Raw genomic sequence first — 26,471 nt, 5'->3', positions numbered from 1 at the left:
AGAGTACAGGGGATCTGAGCCAAGAGGGAGGGGGAAATTATTGGTGAAGCACCGAAGACCATGGGAAAAAGGTGCAGAGATCCAGGAGTGTGGCTGATCCGATCCAGTTCCAGGTCAGACATTTGAGAGGGTAGGTGGGTACTGGGGGTGTAGACCAAGTAACCAAATATGGAAACATTTAGGGAGGAGACATCAGTGTGTTTCAGATGTAGAATGGTCCATTATGGAAATTCTGGGTGAAAAGTAGACGAGGGAAATTAAGACAGTTCTAGTCTGAGGAAAATGAGGAAGAGCCCACAGCAGCAGGCTAGATCTTGGAGCTGGTCCTCAGAATGCCAAGGCTTTGTTGGTGATCCATTACCAAGTAAAAGGAGGCTAAGGGCCTGGGAATGTGGCCTAGTGGTAGAGTCCTCCCTTCACATGCACAAGGCTCTGGATTTGATTCCTGGTACCACACAAACATTCAATAAAATTGGATAAAATTAAAAAGAAAAAGGAGGCTGATATCCCAGGCATGATGCTAGAGTAGGGAGACTTCTCAAAAAAAAAAAAAAAAACCCTATACCCTCTTCCACTTCCTGCTTATCCTCTAAGAATGCCCCAGGAGAGTCAGTTCCTTTATCTTGCTGTCTTTCATTAGTCCACTGGGATATAGGTCTCTACTGGTACAGCTAGTCTTCTGAAGAGACCTGGCCATTTTCCTCTGCTTGGTATCTAGTTGTTTACAGCTCTATGTTAGATAGCTGGTAATTTTTGGACGATAAATCTAATGAAGATGCTCACTTTATTCAAGTTTAGAGTAATCAGCTAAACCGAGGCATTTTGTTCCTTACTTTCGCACTTTCCTGCTTCTTTTCTAAAAGCAAACCAAACAAATACTCTCCATAATAACAAAATACTTAAGAAAGAGCATATGGAGGTCAATCTTTCCTGGAGAGTAAAACCAAACCAAGCAAACTCCAATCATCAATCAAAGAAACATAATTCTGGGAGTTGAGGTTCATCGATGAATAGCTTAAACGGGACAATTTCAGCAAAGCCCTGTTTATCCACTACAGTGTGGTACAGTCTCCAAGAAGCAGAGAGAAACTTAAAGTGAGGTTCACTAGTGATTGCCTAGACTGCGTGAATTAAACAGGACTGGATTTTCCTCAGAGGCTCACCCACCTGCACTTGTTTCTTAGCTTATTATAAATCAATTTCCTTTGACCAAATGGCATTAAGGGCTGGTGCCACTCAACAGAAAAATTACTATCAGTTAAGACACCCACAGTGTGATAGGCAATAATCTACCTACCATTCCACACAATTCATACTGATGCTTAAGAAATGGTGCCATGGGGCTGGGATATAGCTCAGTGGCAAAGTGCTTGTCTGGCAAGTGCAATGTCCTCGGTTCGATCCCCAGTACCAAAAAAGAAAAGACAAAACAAAATGCAGTTAAAAAAACAAACAAACAAAAAAAGAAGTGGCACTTATGGCTCACGGGGTAGGATGGTAGCCTTGAGCTGAAGCGCTCAGGGGTAACGCCCGGGCCCAGAGTTCAAGTCCCACAACCGACCCCCCCCAAAAAAGTGATATAAATATACTGATACTTAAATTTTAATAAGGTCTTGGGGGACATAGGCTATCTCTCCTTCATACATAGGGGTTTTATTTGTGAAAAGAAAGGTACTGAAAAAGATATCTGGAGTGCAGGCAATGTCATTGGAAACCTGAGGTTGTAATTCAGAACGTAAACTCCAAAGAACAAAAAGTAATAATCAGAGATGTGAGAGAAGCACCAGAAAGTACTTCTCAGTGGTATTTTTAGCTTTGAAATGTAACAGTATTTTTGTCATTTTCACTGTGAGAGCAAGATATAGGATAGAAATGAGTGCTCCTTGCCAGGAGTTTGGCCTAGTGGTGGAGTGCTTGCCGAGCATGCACAAAGACCTAGGTTTGATTCCTCAGTACCACATACACAGAAAAAACTGGAAGTGGTGATATGGCTCAAGTGGTAGAACTCTAGCCTTGAGAAAGCCCAAGGGCAGTGCCCAGGCCCTGAGTTCAAGGCCCAGACTGGCAAAAAAAGAAAAGAAATGAGTGCTCATGTTTCATGTCTTTAATACTAGCTACTCAAGAGGTGGCGATCTGAGCATCATGGTTCAAAGCCAACCAAAGTAGAAAAGTCTATGAGACTAATCACCACTAATCACCAAAAAGCTGGATATGGAGCTGTGGCTCAAGTAGTAGCCTTGAGGGAAAAGGCTAAGGGACAGTGCCTAGGCCCTGAGTAAGTTCTTGACATTCTTATCTCCACTTAACCACCAGGAAGTTGGAAGTGGCTCTATAGCACAAGTGGTAGAACACTAGCCTTGAGTTAAAAAAAAAAAGAAGAAGCTCAGGTTCAGTGCACAGGCCCCAGGACTGGCACACAAAAAAAGGAAAGAAGGAAGCAAGGAGGGGAAGGAAGGAAGGAAGGAAGGAAGGAAGGAAGGAAGGAAGGAAGGAAGGAAGGAAGGAAGGAAGAAAGGAAGGAAGGAAGGAAGGCAGGAAGGAAGGAAGGAAGTCATTGTAAGCATTTCTCCTCCTGCCCTAGCCCTCACTCTTATCACTGTCAAACCTACCCTAAAAGTTTATAATAATAGTAACCATCTTGCTTTTCTTTATAGTTTAGTACATTTATACATTTCTGAGAAGTACAGTGTAACTTTGTCTGGTTTTAAATATCATAGAGTGGGCCGGGAGTTTGGCCTAGTGGTTAAAGTGCTTGCCTAGCATGCACGAAGACCCGAGTTCGACTCCTTGGTATCACATACATAGAAAAAAGATGGAAGTGGTGCTGAGGCTCAAGTGGTAGAGCCCTAGCCTTGAGAAAGTCCAAGGACAGTGCTCAAGCCCTGAGCTCAAGCCCAGGACTGGCAAAAAAATAAAAAATAAAAAATAAATATCATAAAGTTGGATCACACACAATATGTTGCTTTTTTTTTAATTTTACCTGAATGGACTCACCATTTTTTCATCTTGTTTCTTTCAGGCATTATATTTGCCCCAGGCATCAGTGTCATTAAGTCCTAGTACTAACACAAGGGGGGGAAGCCATTTGAAACAAGTGTTTATTTCTTTTGGTTTTTTTTTCTTTATCTTTTCTTTTTTTCTGTTAAATTTACATTTTGAATATGTAAAACAATTGCATGATTTTAGAGGCAAAAGTATATAAACATTTATACTCAAAGCCTCAGCTTCCTGGGTAGCTAGGATTATGGGTATAAGCTACTGGTTGCCCGGCTTTCCATATTATCTTCTAATGGGTTCTTCCTCGTATCTATGAAACATTCTAACTTCTGTTTGAAGTTTTCAAATCCTCAATCATCTTTTTGGTTACAGCAGTTTTACATTGCTTGCTCCCCTTTCTTTCTCCTCTTTCCTTTCTCTTTTTTATTTCCCTCCTCTTCCTCCTCTTCCTCCTCCTCCTCCTCTTCCTCCTCCTCCTCCTCCTCCCCTTCTTCTTCTTCTTCTTCTTCTTCTTCTTCTTCTTCTTCTTCTTCTTCTTCTTCTTCTTCTTCTTCTTCTTCTTCTTCTATTAATTTGATGGTACTAAGGGTTAAACTTAGGGCCTCACAGTTCCAAGGCAGGTGGCTCTACCATTTCAGCCACACACCTAGACCTTTTTTGCTTTAGTTAGTTTTTAGGTAGGTCTGCACTTTTCTTGCCCAAGCTAGTTTGGACTGTGATCCTTCTGTTTCTGCTTTCCATGTGACTGGGATAACAGATACATATCACCACATGCAAATTGTCTATATATACCATCATGTCACCAGGAATTCTCATATAGCTAATTGTTTTCTCTTGTAAAAATGCTTTGGTCAATACCTTCAAAGCTATGTGAAGGGGTGTGGTGACTGCAGCCATCTTGTTTCAGACATTAACAAGAATGCCTTCTGTGTTTTCCAATGAAAACAGTAAGCTTTTAGCAAACAAGATGCATTATAACATGAAAACATGCTTCCATTTCTCTTCTGAAATTGTTAGTAGAAATACATCTTCAATTTTTCATGGATTTTCAGCATTTATGGGCATAATCACATGGTTTTAATCACATGGTTTTCTTTTTAGTTATGGGAATATTAATTGACAAAATTCCTAACTGAAACACTTCGGCATTCACAAAACAATTTCTAGTTGCTTGTAACACACTGGTTTTTGTTTATCTTCTGCTACTGGGGCGTGAACTCAGGGCCTCAAGTTCTTCAGCTTTTCCACTCAGATGTGCTACTCTTATCACCCAAACTACATCTCCCCTTCCTGCTTTTTGCTGCTTAACTGGAGATAAGAATCTTTCAGATATGACTGCTGGGACTAGCTTTGAACTGTGATCCTCACATATCAGCATCCTGAGTAGTTAGGATTGCAGATGTGAGCCACCAGTGCCCAGACATACTATGCTCTTTGATTCCATTTTCTACTATTTTATTAGTACTTTGTCCTAGTATATGCAAAGGAAATTTGTCTGGCTGCGTACCATGGCTCATGGCTGTAACCCTAGCTATTCAAGAGGCTGAGATCTGAGGATCAAGGTTCAAAGCCAGTTCAGGTAGGAAAGGATAGGAGACTCTGCAATTAACCACCAAAAAGCCAGAAGTAGATCTGTGGCTCAGGTGGTAGAGGACTAGCCTTGAGCAAAAGAGCGCAGGGACTGTGCCCAGGCCCTTCACAATCTCATTTCAGCTTCCTGATATTTATTTTTTTAATTTCTACAATTGTTGTATTTTATTGTCGGGGCTATGTATAGAGAGGTTACAGTTACTGATGTTTATTTTATTGACCTGTCTGTTAATTGCTTGAAAAGTCTGCTCCCTGGAATTTCACTCCTGTGTATACTTTAGGCATCTAAATCGTGTACATAAGCATATGCCTCTATGTGAGTTTTTATGGGTTACTGTATTTGGGGAAGATTCTGTTACAAATCTCCACCATCATCATACTACTTGGTAAAACAAGACCAAACAAACAAACAAAAAGCTATTTCTTCTGAAATCAGGAAACAAGGGATCCTGTGTATCTTATCCTCAGTTGGATCTTCAAGATTGACAGCATAGTAACAGTATCATAAGTACTGGATGGATGAATAGATGATCCAAATAATTGATGAACCAATGAATAAACAAAGAATTAATTATTGAACTTTTGAATAAGCCTGAAGGAGCAAATGCTTTCTTTCCCCTCTAGGAGGAGACATACTCCTACTAAAAACAGCTCCTGCGGCAAGACGCCTTAAATTCTTTTAGATCAGCTCTGAGGGCCCTGAAATGGATTGAAACAACCGGATCATTGCTTTGCTAGCAGAGGTTCCAGATGGGTCAGGATCGCCCAAGGCAACCAGACAAATGGACTTATCATCTGCTAATCCTTTTCCTTGACCAACATTTAAAGCTCCCTGTTATCCACTTCAGTCAATGACTACATTCTTGGAAAAACAGTATCATATCCATATTATTTCAACATGACCATAATGATCATTATTATTGTGTGTGTGTGTGTGTGTGTGTGTGTGTGTGTGTGTGTGTGTGTGTGTGTGCGCGCCAGTCCCAGGGCTTGAACTCAGGGCCTGAGTGCTTTAGATTTTATTTTATTTTTATGGTCATGGGGCTTGAATTTTTGTCTTTAGTATTCCTTACACCCCTTTGTGCTCAAGTTTGTGAACACTTGAGCAACAGTACCATTTCCCACTTTTTCTGAGTAGTTTATTGGAGATGAGTCTTATAGGAAAGGGAGATGTGGCTCAAATGAGTGAAAAAGCCTGGCAAGAACATAAGGCCCTGAGTTCAAGTCTCAGAAGTAGGACCAAAATAAAGCCCAATACAAAACTGTCCTGTCATTTGCTGGGTGCTGGTAGCTCACACCTGAAATCCTATTCAGGAGGCTGAGAGGTGACGATCAAGGTTCAAAACCAGCCCAGGCAGTAAAGTCTGTGAGACTCTTATCTCCAATTAACCACCAAGATACTGGAAGTGGTGCTGTGGCTCAAGTGGGAGAGTGCTAGCCTTGAGCTCAAAAGCTCAGAGACAGTGCCCAAGCCCAGAGGTCAAGCCCCATGACCCACAAAAGAGAGAAATGGGAGGGGGGAGACAGAGACAGAGAGAGAAAGAGTCGGGGGGCTTCAAGCCACAATCCTCAGATCTCAGCCTTCTGAGCAGCTAGGATTACAGGCATGAGTCATGGGCTTGGCTTGTCCCTGAGCTTTTTTTTTTGTGCTCAAAAACTAGCACTCTAACATTGCTGGCTTTCTTTCTTTTGGGGGTGTGGAGTTTAATTGGAAATGAGTCTCACAGCCTTTTTGGCCAGGGCTGTCTTAGAACCATGATCCTCAGACCTCAGCTTCCTCAGTAGCTAGGATTAATAGTTTTATTACATTTTGTTTTTTAACAAAATCTCACAGGCAATCTTTCTCCATGAATATTTAAACATTTTTAATTATTCTGACAGTGGAAAGTACTGAGAGTTAAGGGAGGGAAAAAACCCCAGCCTCATTCACAAATTACCCGGGAGCTGTGGGGAAAGTTAAAAGGAATAAGAAAAAGAGTAACATTTGAATATTAAGAGCACATCTGCCTCAAGCAGTTTCTAAAAGAAGTCCTTGTTTGATCTGTACCGCATGCCCTGGAGGCTGTCCCCCAAGCCCGTCCCCCCCCCTCCATTCTGCCCCATCCTGTGCACACGAATATGGTTCTGTTCTTGGCCAAGAAACTTTCTCCAGTAGAGGCTGAAGCATATGAAAAGTCTTAGGAGGTTGACATTAAATTTCCTTTGAAGTTTCTCTCTCTTTTTTCTTCTTTTTCTCTCTCTTTTCTTTCTTCCTCTCTTCTCCTCTCTCTCTCCCTCCTTCCTCTCTCTTTCTCTATTTTCTTGGTGCTGGGGCTGGGGCTCAAACTCAGGGGGCCTAGGTGCTGTCCTTTAGGCTCTTCACTCGAGGCAGGTGCTCTACTGCTGGAGCCATAGCTTCACTTCAAGGATTTTTTCCTTGCTTTGTTGGTTGTGGGGCTCAAACTCATGGCCTGGATACTGTTCCTGAGCTTTTCTGCTCAAGGCTAGTGCTATGCCACTTTGAGGCACAGCACTGCTTCCAGTCTCATCAAGGTTAACTGGACTTGCCTGCCTAAATTGACTTTGAACCTTGATCCTCAGCTCTCAGTTTCCTGAGGAGCTAGGATTACAGGTGTGAGCCATCAATGCTCTGCTCACTTCCAGCTTTTTGCTGGTTGATTGAAGACAGGAGAGTCACAGATTTTCCTGCTAACTAAGATCCAGTGATCCTAGGATCTCAGCCTCCTGAGTATCTAGGATCACAGGTATAAACTACCAGCCTCTGATTAGCTTAACTTTTTCTTTTCTTAATTCTAAAGCTTTCTATTTCCCCATGAGTTTATTTTTCAGTCCAAGAAAGAGATCAGGACATAGAGACCTTTCACTATTCCAGTCTTTGAGAGATTCATTTGCATTCACTTTGCCCTCAGCAACTAGCTAGCCTCTGTTTAGAACTCATGGTGCCAGACAGGGGATGAGTAGAGGAAATCGAAATCTAAATCTTGGCCATGATCGTGGATACCATGTAACTAGAAGGAAAAGACATTTGGTAATCACTCTGAACAAATAACAAATAATAGAAAGATGGTATGGATTATAGCCAATATCGACAGAGCTTACACAAACAACTTTTCATAAAAAGTGTTTAGTGAATTTAATTCTTGGGGTAGGTGATATTCTTGCACCTTTGCATGTCATTGTACAATCTGGTAAACTGAGACTTAGGTAATGTAGCTTGCTTTGAAACCATCACTACTGTCGCTGTAGAACCTTGATCCCTACAATGTTGGCATGCTATTAATTCTAAGTATAGAGAATGTGTCATGAATGATAATCTTAAAAATCAAAGAAATTCAGCTGGCGCAGTAGCTTACACAGTGATCCTAGCTACTCAGGAGGCTAAGATCTGAGGATCTCTATTCAAAGCCAGCCCGGGCACTAAAGACTATGAGAGTCTTAGCTCCAACTAGAGAACCACTGGAAAACTGGAAGTGGTGTTGTGATTCAAGGGATTGAACAGTAGCCTTGAGCTGAAGAGCTCAGGGACAATGCCCAGGTGCAGAGTCAAGCTTCACAACCAACCAAAAAAAAAAAAAAAGGCAAAGAAATTCAAAGTAAAAACAAAAATACACTATTAGTGAGGGAAAGCTATTTTCTCCCCAACTAGTCAATGAGTCATATTTAGATTTGTCTTTTCATCCTACACTATTATTTTTGACTCCTTTAACCTTAGGGTATCTCAAACTTCCCTTTGGTTCTTTTTCTGTGATTAAGGGGAATATTTATTTAGAAAGAATCTCTTCTTCATGCCAAGGTCACCTTTCTCTAGGAAGGAGATCAGAGAAACTTCACCAACATTAGACAGGTAGTTCTAGGACAAGATGCTTTGTGATAGAAAAGTGTTTGATGTGTTTGGCTAAAGGCCAAAAACAGGCTATATGAAAGGCTTCATGTGATCAGTTAGATTACAGGGCAGAATTCCTCTCTCCAGGCATGTTGTCACTCTGGAAGATCCACTGGAAATCAGAAAATGACTTGAAGACAGTAGAAAAAAGGAGGTTTTTACTCCTTTCATATGAGGTACAAAGGGCTAGATACCAGAGCTCTGACCTCTACTGAGGGTGGATTCTAATCCACGCTGAGCAGTGACGCAGAACCACGATGTTACTATCAGATTTCCAGCTCAAGTTCAGGCCAAGTTCTGAAAATAGGTACACTAGTTTTACTGTCAGTCAACACTATTTAATGAACACTTCTTGAGTGTAGAACTGAAATTAGCAGAGAAGAAAGATTAATGACCTAAAAGTCTTATGGGAGGCACAGCATGCAGAAAAAAAGAAGAAAAGAAGAAAGATGAAAGCAAAAATTTCAGGGCATTAATTATAACCAAAATATGAAGGAAAGAAATAATCAACTAAAATACATAATATTAGTTGGAATCCAATTATGAAATGCAATATTCATGATATGTGATGAAAATACAATTTTATCTTTTGGCTTTTACTGGGCTCTAGGGGCTGAGTATGTGGCTTAGCAGTAGAATGTTTGCTTAACTTGCATGAATCTCTGGGTTCAATTCCTTAGTACCACATAAACAGAAAAAAGTGGAAGTAGGGGCCAGGAGTTTGGCCTAGTGGTAGAGTGCTTGCTTAGGTGCACAAAGACCCAGATTTGATTCCTCAGTACCACATACAAAGAAAAAAAAAAGCCCAAAGTGGTGCTGTGGCTCAAGTGGTAGAGCTCTAGCCTTGAGAAAAGTCCAAGGACAGTGCTCAGGCACTGAGTTCAAGGCCCATGACTGGCAAAAAAAAAAAAAAAAAAGAAAAGAAAAGAAAAAAGAAAAGGGCAATCTAAGCCAGACCCTGGTAGCCCACACCTGTAATCCTAGCTATTCAGAAGGCTGAAATCTGAGAATCATAGTTCAAATCACGCCCTTGAAGGAGTCCATGAGATTCTTACCTTCAACTAGCCACCAGAAAATGGGAAGTGGTGCTGTGGCTTAAAGTGCTAGCCTTGAACAAAAAGAACTCAAGGACAGGACCCAGGCCCTGAGTTCAAGCCCCACTACCAACTCCTCCACCTCAACCAACAAAAAAAGGCAGTCTATGTCTGGGAAATAAATTGCTCACAAAAATATATTTTAGATTTAATTCATGGTCCATGCTTTGGATGAAATGGAAGAATTTGTGTACTTCATAGCAATATAGAATATAGTCAAGACTTAGGGACAAAAATACTAAATAGTAGTAGAAGTTCTGAATTCTTAGAATTCTTACACCACTACCAGACATCTATAGGCTTTCTAATAACACCCTGTACCTAAACATGCATGTTCACTTGTGAATAAATATGCATGCATCTACTTGTATATTTTATGTCTTAATTATTTATATTATTAATGTGCACAAACATAAATGTTAAAGGATGAGGAAAATAAGCATGATTAAAATTCCAATATGCTTTTTTTGAAAAAAAAAAAGGCAGTCTAGATTTTGTAGTTTTAATGATTCCCGTTCAATATGGTAATCAAATACTTTAGTCTTCATTGTAAGGTGTTGCTCATTCTAAGACTACTCTCTCCTCTCCCCCTTCCCCAGGCCTATGGCTCCTCCATTTACCTCCTCCCCAACTAGCCAGCTGTCATTCAGTCTGCTTATGTAAAATTGGGAGGAAGCGGGATAGCTGAGAGAGCAGTGTAATTCCTGGGAAGAATGGCTCTGAATTTTACAAATGGCCAAGGCAACTCTTTTTCTTTTTCCCTGAAAGAGGGCTTTACATTTTGTTGGAGATTCCATCATCAGAGATTCCTTATGTGAGTAGAGCAGATAGATGCAAATGACAGACCAAAACAAAGGGTGGATCCTAGGATTCTGACTTTCCCTAGCTTCTGGTCACTTGGTCCTCTACCTTCTAGGTAGCCCTTTAGAACAAATCAAAAGCAACCTTATGTTTGTCTGTCTGCCTTCTATGTGACCTCCATTGGTATCCAGGGAAACAAGGACCAATAGATTCATTGACCATGAGCATCTGCAAAATTAAAGCAGATCCTATCTCTGTGGCTACAGCCATTCTTTTAATTTACAGATAAGAGTTAGTGTGATTCTCTACCTTACAACTACAAGAAACAATTTTCAAGTTCTCTTATCCTAAGGAAGTTCTTTTTTTAATTGTGTTTTACTGTCGGGGTGAGGTATAGGGAGATTAGTTACATTCGTCAGAGAGTGGGTAAAGGAAGTTCTTCTTTAGGCTTGAAGGGGAAATGAAAAGCTAATGGGATAGTGGACACCCAATAGCACAAGCAAGTTTTCCCCCATGAAAAACTCTTCACTACTCTCCCTCCCCACATTCTTCTCATCTCACCAGGAAAGATATGTCTTTCAGGGTTGCTCTTGCACATTAAAAACCTTGTTTACATAATCATGTTACATAATTATGCATTGCAACTGACAGTGTTCAGATTGGTCTCCCAATGCTTGGTTTTAAGAACTTAATCTCTGTCTTTCCTCTATCCATCTAGGCACAGAACCTGAATAAAAAGTGGGGGTGTTTAAGAAGTGCTTGGTGACTAGGTGGATCTAAAATCAATTTCTGATGTGCAATGATCTCTCAGAGATACTTGAAAGTATGGCTCCTCTGTTTTATTACTATTTAGTTTTGCTGGCTGTGGGTCTTAGACTCTGGGCCTGGGAGTTGTTCCTGAGCTTCTTTTGCTCTAGGCTAGTGTTTAACCACTTGAGCCACAGTGCCAGTTTATTGGAGATAAGAGGCTTTTTTTTTTTCCAGTCCTGGGCCTTGAGCTCAGGGCCTGAGTACTGTCCTTGGGCTTTCTCAAGGCTAGAACTCTACCACTTAAGCCACAGCACCACTTCTGGCTTTTTCTATGTATGTGGTACTGAGGAATCAAACCTGAGTCTTTGTGCATGCTAGGCAAGCCCTCTGCCACTAGGCCAAACTCCCGGCTGGGCTTTCTTGCCTGAACTGGCTTCAAAATGTGACTGTCAGATCTCATTCTCCTGAGTGGCTAAGATTACAGGTGTGAGCCACCAGTGCCCAGTATGGCTATTCTATTTTTATCACCTGCTAGTTTACCTCAGTCATTCTATAATGATAATTGTTTTCTATGATATAGATACTTTAGCATTTATCCACTGATAATACAGTGGAAAATACCTTTTCTTTTTCATGGAAGAAATGGATAAATGGTTAAGTCATCTAAGAAAACAAATTTCTTCTTTCTTCTAAAAAACAAACGTGTGCTGCTGGTGGGATTGTAAACTAGTTGAGCCACTCTGGAAAGCAGTGTGGAGGTTTCTTAAAGAACTGAAAATTGACCTTCCCTACAATCCTACCATACCACTTTTGGGAATCTACCCTGAACATCATAACCCAAGATATGATAAGGACACCTGCTCAGCTATGTTCATCTCTGCACTATTCACAATAGCCAGGCGATGGAAACAATCCAGATGGCCTACTGCAGATGAATGGATACAGAAAATGCGGTACAGGGAAGTGGATGAATCTAGAGCGAATCATGTTGAGTGAGAAAAACCCTTAGCCTAATTTCGATTATGTCCTAAAAACTAAGTGCCAGTGATTGTATACAGAGATTCCCTTCTTGAATACTTGTTTGTTAAACATGTCATTTGAAATATGATGTAAAAGTCAATGTTAATAAATTCTTTAATAAAAAATTAAAAAAACAAAAACAAAAAGCCAAATGTGTGCAAAATGCTCTGAATTTCATAGAGAACGTAGATGCTATCCTTTGTTTTGCTGGAACTCTGATAATATCATCTCTGTTATGTACAGACACGTTATACAGTAGATTCTCAGACAAGTAAACCTCCAGAGACCTGTTAATCACAGGATTGTCCTTAGTCCTTCATCCACAGAGCTGCCCAAACAGCCTTTGGTCCAGAGTTTGGAAAAGGTGGCTTTCAGACTGAATGTGGCTTATCTTAAAAACAAAAAATCTTAAAAAAAATGCTAGCCAGAGCTTTGGCTCATGCCTGTAGTCCTAGCTATTCAGGAGGCTGAGATCTGAACATCAAGGTTCAAAGCAGGCCTGCCACAAAAGGACCTGAGAAGTGGGACTTGGCTCAAGGGTAGAATGGTATCCTTGAACTGAAGTGCTCAAGGACAATGCCCAGGCCCAGGGGTAGGTGGTAACCTTGAGCTGAAGAGCTTGGGGCCAGTGCCCAGCGCAAGTTCAAGCCCCTTGGCCCACAAAAAAAAAAAAGAAAGAAAGAAAGAAAGAAAGAAGAAAAAAATGAATCTTTGTTTCAGCTTCTTTGAGAAATTGGACAGTTTCATCTGCTATTTCTACAAGGGCAGACAGAAGAAAACTTTACTGCATGGAAATATCTATATTTGAAATTCAGAGGATGCTCGTTTCTTAGCTCCTGAGCTTTAAATTCACCATTCCTTCACTGCTGTACGTGGAATAATGCACTCTCCTTTAATCTTTACTGGCTGACTAGTTATTTGGAAGAAGCAATAGGGAGTAAGATCTAGGACAGTCTTTTTTTAAATTATTATTTTATTCTCTGAACTCAGCGTAGTTTTTTCACTCAAGGCCAGTGGTCTACCACTTGAGCCACTGCTCCATCTCTGGATTTTTGGTAGTTACAGATAGAGTCTCACTGGCTTTCCTGCCTAGGTTGGATTCAAACCTCAATCTTCAGATATCGACCTACAGAGGAGAGCCCACTGGATACTCTTGTTAAACAGGATGCAGGATAGATCACAGCACTTAACAATCTGCCCATGCAGGTTGCTTGATGCTTTGCATGCACTACTGTGTGCTGCTGACTTTGAAAAAAAAAATTGGGGGAGGGGGTGGGTCATGTGGCTTGAACTTGGCCTGGGTGCTGTCAGCCACTAGAATACCCGTGTCTCCAGTTAGACATTTTTTTTCTTTCTTTCTTTTTTTTCTTTTTTTTTTTTTTTGGTGGGTCATGGGGCTTGAACAGGGCCTGAGCATTGTCTTTGAGCTTTTCAGCTCAAGGCTATCACCCTACCCTTGAGCCAAGCCCCACTTCCTGTTTTCTAGACGTTAATTGGAAATAAGAGTCTCAGGTCCTTTTGTGCCTGGGCTGGCTTTGAACCTTGATCCTCAGATCTCAGCCTCCTGAGTAGCTAGGATTTACAGGAATGAGGCTTTTTCAATTTTTATGGTTTGTATGGAAGGAGGTGTCAACATCTCTGTGTGGGCAGGATTGTGGTCATTTGAAATACTCCATCTTTTGGGAGGTTGACTTTATATTGAAAAGACGATAGTGGTGAAAAGATAATGGTGGACACCTATACTTTCACCACTGGAGAGGCTTAGGAGAAGGATTTCTGGATCTGGGACACCCGCCTACAAAGAGAGACAAGAAAAGGAGGAAAGGAGGACAGAAGGAAGACGAGTAACAATATCCATAAAAATTCGGTGGGGAGGGGCCAGGAGTTTGGCCTAGTGGTAGAATGCTTGCCTAGCATGCATGAAGACCCAGGTTCAATTCCTCAGTACCACATACATAGAAAAAAGCCAGAAGTGGTGCTGAGGCTCAAGTGGTAGAGCTCTAGCCTTGAGAAAGTCCAAGGACAGTGCTCAGGCCCTGAGCTCAAGCCCAGGACTGGCAAAAAAAAAAAAAAAAAAAAAAAAAAAATTCGATGGGGACACAGACCAGTTGAATCATGCCAGTTTTGTTGTTGTTGTTGTTGTTGTTTGTTTACTCAAGGCATTCCTCATTAAACCTTCAGTCTCCCAAACCGGTGCGAATTTATTGGATAAAAGCAATTTTGGCTCAGTGCGTTTGGGAATACTGTGGGTATGAGATGCGCAAGGCTGATCTCGGGAAAGGACAGTGCGATGGCTCCACTGTTGGAACGGTCCATATAGGCACGGCCATACAAAACAGCCAGGGCGGGCACTCCTGGCTCACGTCTGTAATCCCAGCTTCTCAGGAGACTGCGATCTCAGGATTGCAGTTCGAAGCTAGCTCGGGTAGGAAAGTCCATGAGACTCTGATCTCCAAGTAAATACCAAAAAGGCAGAAGTGGAGCTGTGGCTGAAGCCGTAGCACGCTAGCCTTGAGAACAGGAACACACCCCCCACACCCCCACACGCCCAGATTAGTGAGATTTTTTTCGCCAGGACGAAATTTTGTGGCTGAGGGCACAACATTGCAACCGTGCCCAAATACTCTGGGGCAAGGGAGCCCAGAGGAAGTCCAGGCTAACCCGCAGCTAGCTTACAAGCCTGCGCAGGCGCAACTAGTCCCATGGCGGAGCTCCGCGCGCACGCGCAGATCCTACCCGCTCTTCGGGTTCCATAAACCCGGCCTCCCGCGGCCCACAGCTTGTGCTTCCGGGTCACGTCTTGACAGCGGCTTTCCCGTCTCAGCGTAACCCTGCTGCTCGGTGAGTGCGGGCCTTGGCGGGACGCTCTGCAGCCCCGTCCCCACCACCGGCACCGCGCCCATTAACGCCCCCTCTCTGGCCTCCAGGCTGAGACGTCGTTCTGGGGTTTCTAAGGGAAGGGCTTGGGGTGGGGCGGGCCGGCGTCCGAGGCGGCCCCGGGCAGCCCAGGGGCGATCTCCGGTCCGGGGCCGCGCCTCACACGGCTGCCGGATGGCGGGGGCTGCACCGCGCGTCCCCGCGCTGCGCGCCCTCCGCTCCGCTCCCGGGCCCCGCGAGCCTCCGCCCGGACGCCGGCGCCGCCGGGGCTCTCCCCGAGGGCGGGCCGCAGGCCCGGCGCCCGGGAAGCTGCAGGCCGCCTCTCGTCCACACCGTACACCCGGCTTTTAGCAAAGACAGAGAATAAAAAGTCAGGCGCCAGTGACTCACGCCTGCCACCCGAGCTACACCGGAGGCTGGGATCTGAGGATCTCGGTTCAAAGCCGGCCTGGACAGGAGGGTCCGTGAGACTCTTTATCTCCAGTGTACTCCCAGAGAGGCCGAAGCAGAGCTGTGGTTCAAGGTAGCTCCCAGGCTCAGGGACAGCGCCCAGACCCTGAGCTCAAACCCCAACAGGCACAAAAATAAATACGCACATAAATAAAAACAAACGAATAGGTAACCCTTTGGTACTGCTTTGCATTCTAGAAATGGGGGAGAGGGGGGCGTTTGGCCCTTACTGAGGAAAGGATGACCCCTTGAGGGTCAAACCATGCATTAGCCACTGTCCAGAGAGAAGGTAGCGTATGACTCTTCTTCAGTTCTTTCTGACAGTGAATGTTGTTAGTCTGTCCTGAAGTTTCATTGTTTTACCTAGAGCTTTGAGGTAGCAAAGGACTCACTGGCCATACTCTCAAGGATTAAGTTGGAGTCCCAAGAGCAGTCTGAAACATGAGAGTAGGGTGTTGATTTGTCAGATTATCATGGGACAGACATTTTTAGGAAAAAACCACTCCAGTCCATGCCTCCAGCTTTAGATTACGTCCTTTGCTCCCATCCTTACAATCGACTCACTTTTAACTCCTCCCTCTCTTATTTGTTACAAAAAGTCTTAAGAGATAGGAGTCTAGTCTGTAGAGTTGGGTGTGTATATGCACATTCCTATACATCTGTATGCCTATTTATTGGGAGAGGGGTGCTGGGGATTCAAACCACAACCTTAGAGATGCTTAACATGTGCTCCTTTACTAAACTATGAGTACAGCCATATATATGGCTATAAATATGTATATTATGTTATACTGTGTTTTGCATGTATGGGGGGGTAGCTGTGGGGCCTGGGTGCTGTCCCTGAACTTTCTTGGTCAAGATTAGTGCTCTATCCCTTGAGCCACAGTTCCACTTCCAGTTTTTTGGTGTTTAAAGTGGAGTTGAGAGTCTCATGAACTTTCCTGTCTGGGTTAGTTTTAAGCCACAATTCTCAGGTCCTAGCCTTCTTGTGTAGCTAGGATTACAGGTGTGAGTCATTGCCTGGCGCTATATATATATATATATATATATATATATATATATATATGTGTGTGTGTGTGTGTTTGTGTATATATAGCTATATATTAAATACAAATGGCTATTATAAACTCTACATGTGCAAAGGGATAATTACAAAAAGCATGTTATAAAATTACCAACATAATACACATAATATGCTTAATTGGTGCAAACCTTGTACCTATTAGGAACTAATGTGATAAGCTTTATATTGGTTAAACAAATTTATTGAGAACCTACCTACCATGTGCTAGGAACTACAGAGAGGAAAAAAAAAATCCCACTATTTTTATTGTGGTTTCTTTTTTTTTTTTTTTTTTTTTTTTTTTGCCAGTCCTGGGGCTTGAACTCAGGGCCTGGGCACTGTCCTTGAACACTTTTTGCTCAAGGCTAGTGTTCTGCCACTTGAACCACAGCACCACTTCAGCTTTTTCTGTGTATGTGGTACAGTAGAATCTAACCTACTTTGTGCATGCTAGGTGAGCACTCTACCACTAGGCTATGCTCCCAGCACCACTTCCGGTTTTCTGGTGGTTAACTGGAGATAAGAGTCTCACATACTTTTAAGTGCCTGGGCTGGCTTTGAGCTGCAATCCTTAGATCTCAGCCTCCTGAGTATCTAGGATTACAGGCGTGAGCCACCACTCCCATCCCTGAGCTGCTTTTGCTCAAGACTAGCACTTTACTCCTTGAGCCAAGTGCCACGTCCACTTACTTTTTTCTTTTTCTTTTTTCTTCTCCTCCTCCTTCTCCTCCTCCTCTTCCTACCTCTCTTCTTCCTCTTCCTCATCTTCTTCTCCTTCTTCTTTTTCCAATCCTGGGCTTGAGCTCAGAGTCTGAGCACTGTCTTTGGGTTTTCTCAAGGCTAGAACTCTATCACTTGAGCCACAGCACCACTTATGGCTTTTTTTCTTTGTATGTGGTACAAATCGACCTGGGTCTTTGTGCAAGCACTCTACCACTAGGCCAAACTTCTGGCCCCTACTTCCACCTTTTTCTGTATATGTGGTACTGAGGAATTGAACCCAGGGATTCATGCAAGTTAGGCAAACACTCTACTGCTAAGCCACATACTCAGCCCCTAGAGCCCAGATTTTTAATCAGTTGCATCTAAAGAGTTGGTAAATTGTATTTTATATATGTTTACAGGTTTTCTTTTTTGTCAGTCATGAGGCTTGAAATCTGGCCCAGGTGCTATTGCCGAGCCCTGTCGCTCAAGAGTAGTGCTCTACCATTTTTGAGTCATATTGCCACTTCCAATTTTGGGTGGTTAATTGGAGATAAGGGTCTCATGGATTTTCCTGCCCAATCTGGCATTGCACCACTATCCTCAGATCTCAGCTGAATAGCTAAGATTACAGGCAAGAGCTAACTGCATCTAGCTATTCACAGTTTTGATAGGTACAGTTTCATTAAAAGTGCACCATGTAATTGGCTGTAATTTTACATGTTCTCCAACTCTAGCAAATCCTGCATTGTCATAATTGAATGTATCCTACAATTTCCATCATAGTTTCAACATAAATTTGCCCAAATATATTTCTCAGTTGTCATGAATAGCCAATGTAAAGTTTTAAAATAGATTTAAAATCTACATATTTTTCTACAAAGTGGAAGGGTGTTTTATTGGTGTGAACTTTGTTTTTCAAATTTTATATAGATGACTCCAAAGTAGTTGTAGTTTTTCATTATTTTTAAATTTTAAGTTACCTCACGAACTTCCCTTTTTTCTCCTTGACTGAAAATATATCACAAGTGCCTTTTCGTTATTAAGACATATGTACTTATTCCATAGCCTTCTCTCTATCCTCACAATCAGCAATCACTCCCATACTCTTTTTTTTTTTTGTCGGTGGTAGGGCTTGAACTCTGGGTCTGGTCATCGTCCCTAAGCTTTTCAAGGCTACCACCCTACCCCTTGAGCCACAGTGCCACTTCTGGTTTTCTAGTGGTTAATTGGAGATCAGAGTCTCATGGACTTTAGTGCCTGGGCTGGCTTTGAACCTCGATCCACAGATCTCAGCCTCCTGAGTGGCTAAGATTACAGGCGTGAGTCATCACGCCCTGCTTCCCATACTCTTTAGTTAGTCAAGCACCAATATTTGTTAAAGATCTACGTTTTGTGAGATTCTGTGGCTGGCCTTACTTACCTGGGCAAAAGAGAACAAGGTCTTTGCCTTCTAGTTGATCACAGTTTAGATAGAGAAACAATATGTACATAGCTCTAGTGCAAGGTTAATATATATCATCTACATGTGAATGCTGCTAACACGTAACAAAAGCTCAGAAGAGGAAGGGAATGTTTTATGGACTCTTCAAGCCTTCAAAAAATATTCCTATTCTTTTACTAGTCTTGTTTGCAAACTACAAAGAATTTCACAGAAATCTTAGTATTGAATTTCTAGGGAAGTCTTGTGTTTGTCTAGCCCAGAGAGTAGACCAGAGGGCTGCATCCAGGTTTACTCAGGTCTCCAGCAACCCCAGCAAGCTTATGATGAAAGATGGTATTCATGAGCCATTTATCTCCTTGACATGTGTGTTTATTGGTGGGAAGCCCTCAGAGAACATTTAACCTTAAGGACAGGCATGCTCAGTGATATTTTGTATATGCCTAAAACTTGTTTGTTTCAGGCAGTTTGGAGCATGTGAACACACTCTGAGCCTTGATGAGTTCCAGTATGTGGTATATTATGCAGAGCATTCAGAGCAAATACTCTCTCTCAGAGCGCTTAATCCGAACCATTGCTGCCATCCGTTCCTTCCCACATGATAACGTAGAGGACCTCATCAGAGGGGTGAGTGTGCTGCTGCTGATACGATCCCGCTGTGAAGGAGGGGGACATTACTGGTCAATCCTAAGAGATTACAGACTGGCAACCTTAAGTGAGATCACAAAAAGTTCTTCCAGTCTTCTTAAATGTATTCACTTGATATTAAAATACATTTCCCTTGATACTTTGCTTTGCTCACCTCCTTTTTACTTTGTGTATCATGAAATATGTTCTAGATAACCCTAGTTTCACGTTCTCCGGGTTGGAGTTTGGCCTAGTGGTAGGGTGCTTGCCTAGCATACACAAAGACCTGGGTTCAATTCTTCATTACCACATATATAGAAAAAGCCAGAAGTGATGCTGTGGGACTCAAGTGGTAGAGCTCTAGCCTTGAGAAAACCCAAGGACAATGCTCAAGCCCTGAGTTCAAGCTCCAGGACTGGCACAAAAAAAAATCTCAGTCTGGATATGATATATAAGGAAGCTATCGAGCTCAAAATATTCTGTATTTTGGAAGTGAGCAAATTAGAGGTGTTTTCAAATCTGTATAAGCTTTTCTCTACATCTAGATTACAATGACTACATGGAGAGTTGACATGATTGCTTTCCTTCTATCTTAACGGCTGCCAATTCTAGTAACTAAAATACTTTACCTGATATATACCTAATCACTTCTATTCCATGGTTGCATGAATGGCATACTAGAAGCTAATTGATCACCTATTTTGTATGTTTTTCCTTGTAGAAGAAAAGCTAGAACAGAGGCTTTTAAACAACTGTAGGATCCTTCATTATAGCCTGAGTTAGGGGAGTGGCTTCCAAGTTACACTGCACAGCTGCAGAAGTAAAGTGGCATGTAGTCTTAGCTTGTTCCCGTTAAAGGTGGGATCAAGAAGACTCAGCCGTAGAAACTTTGTCAGTTCTAATTCTAGCTCATCTGCTGAGTCACTCAGTGACTTTGGTCTGACTGGCATTTCCATCACCTTCATCAGATTAGGAATAGAAGAGAATTGGATTAGGTGGCAGAGCATGCTAAGACTGAGGGATCACCTTGAAAGCATTTATAAGGAAATAGGAAGATGGCCATACTGTTGGCAAGGGTCATTTGTTGAATGGCAAAAAGAATGTGCCAGATCTGGCTTGAGTCTGATATACTCACACTTTACTTTCAGAGCAGGATGACTATAGAAAGCGGATTGCTAGTCCAGCTTTCTAGCCAAATGATAACATTCCCTTAGCATTTACACATAAGGTTATGTCCTCAAGAATATTGGGGACGTGGGGGAGGTTGGAGGCATGCCTCAATTGGTAGAGTGCTAGCCAATGAGTAAAAGTGTCAGGTACACATTGGAATTACGGTCTTAGACTTAAAAATAGAAAAGAAAAAAAGAAAAGAACGTCCAAGTGGTCATTTTAGCACAATACCTTGTGGAGAAACCTAATTGCTTGCTCTGAGGAACTGACAGTGTCTTCCTTCCTCTTTTGTGTATTTCCTTGATTTGGACATAGACTTTACAATATTGTTTACCTATTAGAAATGGAAAGTAGGAACCAGTGGTTTGTGGACACTAGTGTCATAGTTAGTGCTCTCTTCCCCCAGATTCAGTTCTGAGTCTCATCCTACTGTGTGAGCCAGAGCTGAGCACACTGACTAAGCTTCCTCCTTTGCCACAGGGAGCAGATGTGAACTGCACCCACGGCACCTTGAAGCCCCTTCACTGCGCCTGTATGGTGTCAGATGCTGACTGTGTGGAGTTACTCCTGGAAAAAGGAGCTGAGGTAACTGCTGTTTTCAACACTTTCCTATTACTGACTTGCTAAATATCCTCCAGATTGACCTTCTAATTGGTGCCCATCCTTGGCACAGCCAATATTAAAGCAAAAATCTAGTAATGAATCCTTAAGATAATCTGAGGACTTCCTTTGCCTTTATTTCTTCTTCAGTCAAACTGTCCATATCTCCCAGAACAAGCTTTTTCTTTCTCCTCCCAGCTCATTTCCTAAGGGCTGTTTATAGTTCCACTGAATTGTCTTAGCGTATGGATTGTCAGGTGCTGGAATCACAGAGTCCCTTCAACTTTGGTTAAATCTAAACTACTAGAGACCATCTATCAGGTATCTGCAGTTCTGAGAGACAGAGTGTAATGAGCCAATCCCTTCCTTGTGACTGAGCTACTTGTATTATTTTTTTTTTTGGCTCACAAATTGTTTGGTTTTAGTTTATCTGTTCTTCTTGAGGATCACAGTTCAAAGCCAGCATGGGCACTAAAGAACATGAGACTCTTATCTCCAATTAATTACTAGAAAATGGTAAATGGGGCTGTGGCTCAAGTGGTAGGGCAGTAGCCTTGAGCTGAAGAGTTCAGGGACAGCACCCAGGCACCAAGTTTAAGCCCTATGACCCACAATAAATGAATAAATAAATTAATTTTAGGTTTGGGTTGGGTTTTTTTGTGGGTCATGGGGCTTGAAATCTGGGCCTGGGCATTGTTCCTGAGCTCTTCAGCTCAAGGCTACCACCCTACCCCTTGAGCCACAGCCCCATTTACAGTTTTCTAGTAATTAATTGGAGATAAAAGTCTCACATTCTTTAGTGCCTGGGCTGGCTTTGAACTGTGATCCTCAGATCTCAGCCTCCTGAATAGCTAGGATTACAGGCTTGAGCTACTGCACCCGGCTAAACTTTTTTGAAAGTAGACCCTTGGCATTGGCATGAAGCAGCATTGTGACTGAAAGAAAAGACTTTGGAGCCAGCCTTTATGGGTTCAAATTCCACCTCAGTCACTTCCTGTGGTATGACCTTAAACGAATGCCTTAAATCCTTCTTTGCCTCATCTTCTCCATCTGTGAAAAGGGAGTGATCATGGTATCTTATTCCATAAGGTTATAACATGTGGAAAATAAGCATGTGGCATTTGCTGTCCAGTAGGATTTCCTGACAAACAATGTTAAGGACTTTGACACCACTCTCCCTTGCCTTACTCTGTACTCTGTGGTAGAGAGTCTGAATAGAGATGTGAACACTGCGGCAAAATCCTAAATAACACCAGGCCAGCTATTCATGCATAGAATAGTGTCAATTATTCTGGGACAAATCCCTTCCTATTTGCACCTAAGCTCCTGCCATAGCTTCCTCTTGATCATTCAAGGCTCCCTGGGAATTGTTTGTTGACCCTCTTGCTCAGAACACTCCACAGCAAACATAATGGGTAAACATAAGGAGAATTCTTTCTTTCTGTCATCTGTCTGCTGTAATACAATTGGTCCCTTTTTTACAGGTGAATGCGCTGGATGGTTACAACCGAACAGCACTGCACTATGCAGCTGAGAAAGATGAGGCATGTGTGGAGGTCCTGTTAGAGTATGGTGCCAATCCCAATGCTCTGGACGGCAACAGAGACACCCCACTACACTGGGCAGCCTTTAAGAACAACGCTGAGTGCGTGCGGGCTCTCCTGGAGAGTGGGGCTTCTGTCAATGCCCTGGATTACAACAATGATACCCCACTCAGCTGGGCTGCCATGAAGGGGAATCTTGAAAGTGTCAGCATCCTTCTTGATTATGGTGCAGAGGTCAAGGTCATCAACCTAAAAGGCCAGACACCCATCTCCCGCCTGGTTGCTCTGCTAGTCAGGGGACTTGGAACAGAGAAAGAGGACTCCTGCTTTGAGCTCCTCCACAGAGCTGTTGGACACTTTGAATTAAGGAAAAATGGCACCATGCCACGAGAAGTGGCCAAAGACCAACAGCTATGTGAAAAGCTGACTGTGCTCTGCTCTGCCCCAGGAACACTTAAAACACTCTCTCGCTATGCTGTGCGCCACAGCCTGGGCCTCCAGTATCTGCCAGATGCAGTGAAAGGCCTTCCACTGCCAGCTTCTTTGAAAGAATACCTGCTACTTGTAGAATAGCCTGGAGATGCTTGAACCGTCACACAGGAAACTCTGGGTGAGGTTTTCCCTGCAGTACTATCTCTCGATCATGGAACACAGAAAACAACTTGTTCCTGTTATGTGGTTTAAACGTTTCGACGCAACATGTCACAGCAGTAACCTCCACATAACCTCCCCTCCCCTCGCTAAGCAACCAAACCTCCCCAAAAAACCCCACAAAAATCCGTCACTTTTCTTTGCTGTTTATTGCTTACGTGGCTTTTTATACTGCAAAAGAAGAGGTCTCCCCAACATCTGCTCCTTTAGGGAGAGTCAACCATGCAACTAAAATTTCTCTAGGAAGATAGCAAGTAAAGTGTGTGTGTGATTTTCCTTTGGGGATAGGATTTAATAGCACAGAAGAACCCCTTCTAGAAAGCTTTTTAGTTGATTTGTGAAAAAGTTTAAAAAAAATCACAGTTCCAGCTAAACAATTGGCATGCCGGGATGAAGATAAGCCTGCCTGCTTGCAAGGGTATCACAGATTGTGAGCTGAGCATTTGAAAGGGACTCTACTCCCTTGCCTAAGGAAACAGCAGGCTTTGCCTCTCTTCATAGGTGTGCCCAGGGATTATTTCAGCTACCTTGCAGTTCCTATATTGAGGAGAAAGCAGGTTTGAAGCAGTCCTAAGAACTCCTGAAAGTCCTCAACTATTCTCATGTGGTTTTTTTCACTAATGAGCTTAGCAGGCATTTCCTGCATCTTGAACAGAGGTGTCTCTGCTTTAGTCAGGAGAATGGGCCGGGATGCCTAAATCCCAGGGGTCTTCTCCATTCTCTGTGGAAAGCTTTCTCTACTCAGAGGTAGCATTTATTGTGTGTTGCAATCTTTGCTTTTCATTGTCCTAGAGAAGACTGGTTGGAGGTAAAGTTAAGGGAATGAGAAAGAGCATGTAAGAGATGGATCTCCTACCCCCAGAAAGATCAGATTCAGTGAATGATACTTATCAACAATACCCTCCCTCTTGTTTGAAAATTAGATCAAGTTAGAATTGGTTATAGATGATCTGTATGCAAATTTGAAAATCCATTTTAAAAAGCTGGTTAGAAATTACAAAATGGAGTTTGTTGACAGGTAATTTGGAATGTCTTCGTCCTTTTGCTGTTAATGGGGTGTGTTTTTTGCCCATTAAAAATAAATAGTTCTAAAAGCAAGTGTGATCATTTCTGTTTGTACATTTTTCCACTTCCTTCTCCCATTTGTAAAAGTTCTTTACTTCCTGGCTCTTCATTATATCTTTCTAGCTCAACCTTTCCCATCATGATTGTGGGCATGGGGTGGAAGAGAGGTTGGGCACTGTGTTTACAAAGCTTCCCCAGCCAGGCAGGGTGGCTCACACCTGTAATCCTAGCCACTCAGGAGACTGAGATCTATGGATCGAGGTTCAAAGCCAGCCAGGGCACTAAAGAATGTGAGCTCTCATTAATTACTAGAAAATGGGAAGTGTGCTGTGGCTCAAGAGGTAGGGTGGTAGCCTTGAGCTGAAGAGCTGGGGGACAATGCCCAGGCCCAGAGTTCAAGCCCCATGATCCCCCGCCACACACACACACACACACACACACACACACACACACACACAAAATAATAAAGCTTCCCCTTTATATCTACCTCACTTTGAGTTGGGAATTATTGTCATAGCTTAGTGGTAGAGTACTTGCCTAAGGTATAAGGCCCTGAGCTTGAATCCCCAGCACCTGAGATCTGCAGATCAGGGTACAAAGCCAGATCAAAAAGCCAGGAAAATCCATGAGGTTCTTATCTCCAATTAATCACCAAAAGGCCAGAAGTGGAGCTGTGGCTCAAAGTGGTAGAATTCTAACTAAGCTCGGGGATAGCACTCATGCCCTGCGTTCAAGCCCCATGACAGACAGACAGACAGACAGACAGACAGACACACACACACACACACACGCGCGCGCGCACAGACTCATTCTGTTTGCATAATAAATCACCAAGAAAACTAAAAACACTAGTGCCAAGATTTCACCTAATACCAATTGTTTAGAATTTCTTAGGGGTAGGCCTGGGCTATAAAGTTCCTTCAGATGTTTCTAGGTGTGGTCAGAAATGAGATCCTATTATTAGATCCAAACAGTACAAGAGCAATGACTCAATATTTTGGTACTTAAGGTCATTAGCATGAACTTGGAGATATAACTATATAGACATATAAATCTATGATGGGCTATGTATTCTATAAATATATTGATGTATAGATCGGTACATATCTATTACAAAGTCTCAGCTTAATTTTAATTTTGTTCTTAAATTTATGGGCCAGTTGGGGCCGGGAGTTTGACCTAGTGGTAGAGTGCTTGCCTAGCATGTACAAAGACCCAGGTTCGATTCTTTGGTACCACATACTTAGAAAAAGCTGGAAGTGGTGCTGAGGCTCAAATGGTAAAGCTCTAGCCTTGCGAAAAATCCAAAGACAGTGCTCAGGCCCTGAGCTTAAGCCCAGGATAGGAAAAAAAAAATTTATGGGCCAGTGATTGCATATAAACTTGACATTTGAAATACGTCAGTGTTAAAATCTTAAAAAAAGAAAAAAAAAGAAATGAGATCTTAGCTATTAATTACATGTACCTAGAGAGATTTTCTACCTACTAAGGGCTAGGTTCCATCCCCACAAACGAATTTAATTTAAAACCTAATGCTAATTGTTTGGAATTTCTTGGGGGAGGGCTGGGTTATTAAGTTCCCTTCAGATTTTTCTAAGGTATAGCCAGAATGAGATCCTAGTTATTAATTACAGGCATATAGAGAAAGTGAGTGTGTGTGTGTGCTAGTACTGGGGCTTGAACTTTGACTGGGCACTGTTCTTTAGCTTTTTCTTTTCTTTTTTTTTTTTTTTTTGCTCGAGGCTTGCACTTTACCATTTGAGCTACAGCTCTACTTCCAGCTTTATCTTTGAGTAAAAACCCAGACTTTACTACCTGGGTTGGTTTCTAACTGATCCTCATATCTCAGCCTTTGAGTAGCTAGAACTATAAGCATGAGCTATTGGTTCCTGGCATAGAGAATTTTTTTTAAAATATTAAGGCCTAGGTTCCACCACTAAAACTGATTTAATATCTCAAATGGGGTAGAACTAAATTGGGGTAGAATATCAGTATTTTTAAAGGTACCCATAATTATTCTATTTTAAACTACAGTTTTACATGCTATTCTATTTCTTCTTATTTATCCTGTTGATCTTCTAAAAGGAAAAAATATTGTCTTGAGTGGGAAAAGGTATTCTGTTTCCTAGTGAATTCTTCCACTCCA

The 26,471-nt window shown here is 42.3% G+C and overlaps 1 protein-coding gene across 8 annotated transcripts; it reads left to right on the top strand.

The window, feature by feature from the left end:
• Asb8 (ankyrin repeat and SOCS box containing 8) lies at window positions 1-24,358 on the top strand. Of its 8 annotated transcripts, none has more exons than XM_090324843.1 (4): window positions 1-113; window positions 19,136-19,295; window positions 20,946-21,050; window positions 22,550-24,358. In XM_090324843.1, the coding sequence occupies exons 2-4, from the start codon at window positions 19,167-19,169 to the stop codon at window positions 23,180-23,182; spliced, it is 867 nt and encodes a 288-aa protein (XP_090180969.1). In that variant the 5' UTR covers window positions 1-113; window positions 19,136-19,166; the 3' UTR covers window positions 23,183-24,358. The 8 variants fall into 8 exon arrangements, with proteins under 8 accessions (XP_090180969.1, XP_090180979.1, XP_090181011.1 ...); XM_090324853.1 differs by having other exon boundaries at window positions 19,132-19,295; XM_090324885.1 differs by having other exon boundaries at window positions 1-130.
• Window positions 24,359-26,471: the final 2,113 nt, after the last annotated feature.

Source organism: Megascapheus bottae, chromosome 2 (assembly GCF_031878675.1).
Source record: "Megascapheus bottae isolate mThoBot1 chromosome 2, mThoBot2.hap1, whole genome shotgun sequence".
Lineage (NCBI taxonomy): Eukaryota > Metazoa > Chordata > Mammalia > Rodentia > Geomyidae > Megascapheus > Megascapheus bottae.
Note: the sequence above shows the minus strand (reverse complement) of the source record. Positions and strands in the feature narration are given on the sequence as shown.

What these genes read in the sequence shown, in the direction of transcription:
- Asb8 (XM_090324843.1), top strand. Translation starts at nt 19,167, where the DNA reads ATGAGTTCCAGTATGTGGTATATTATGCAGAGCATTCAGAGCAAATAC. An exon ending in TAGAGGACCTCATCAGAGGG is followed by an intron (nt 19,296 to 20,945) that starts GTGAGTGTGCTG and finishes CCTTTGCCACAG; the next exon opens with GGAGCAGATGTGAACTGCAC. An exon ending in TCCTGGAAAAAGGAGCTGAG is followed by an intron (nt 21,051 to 22,549) that starts GTAACTGCTGTT and finishes CCTTTTTTACAG; the next exon opens with GTGAATGCGCTGGATGGTTA.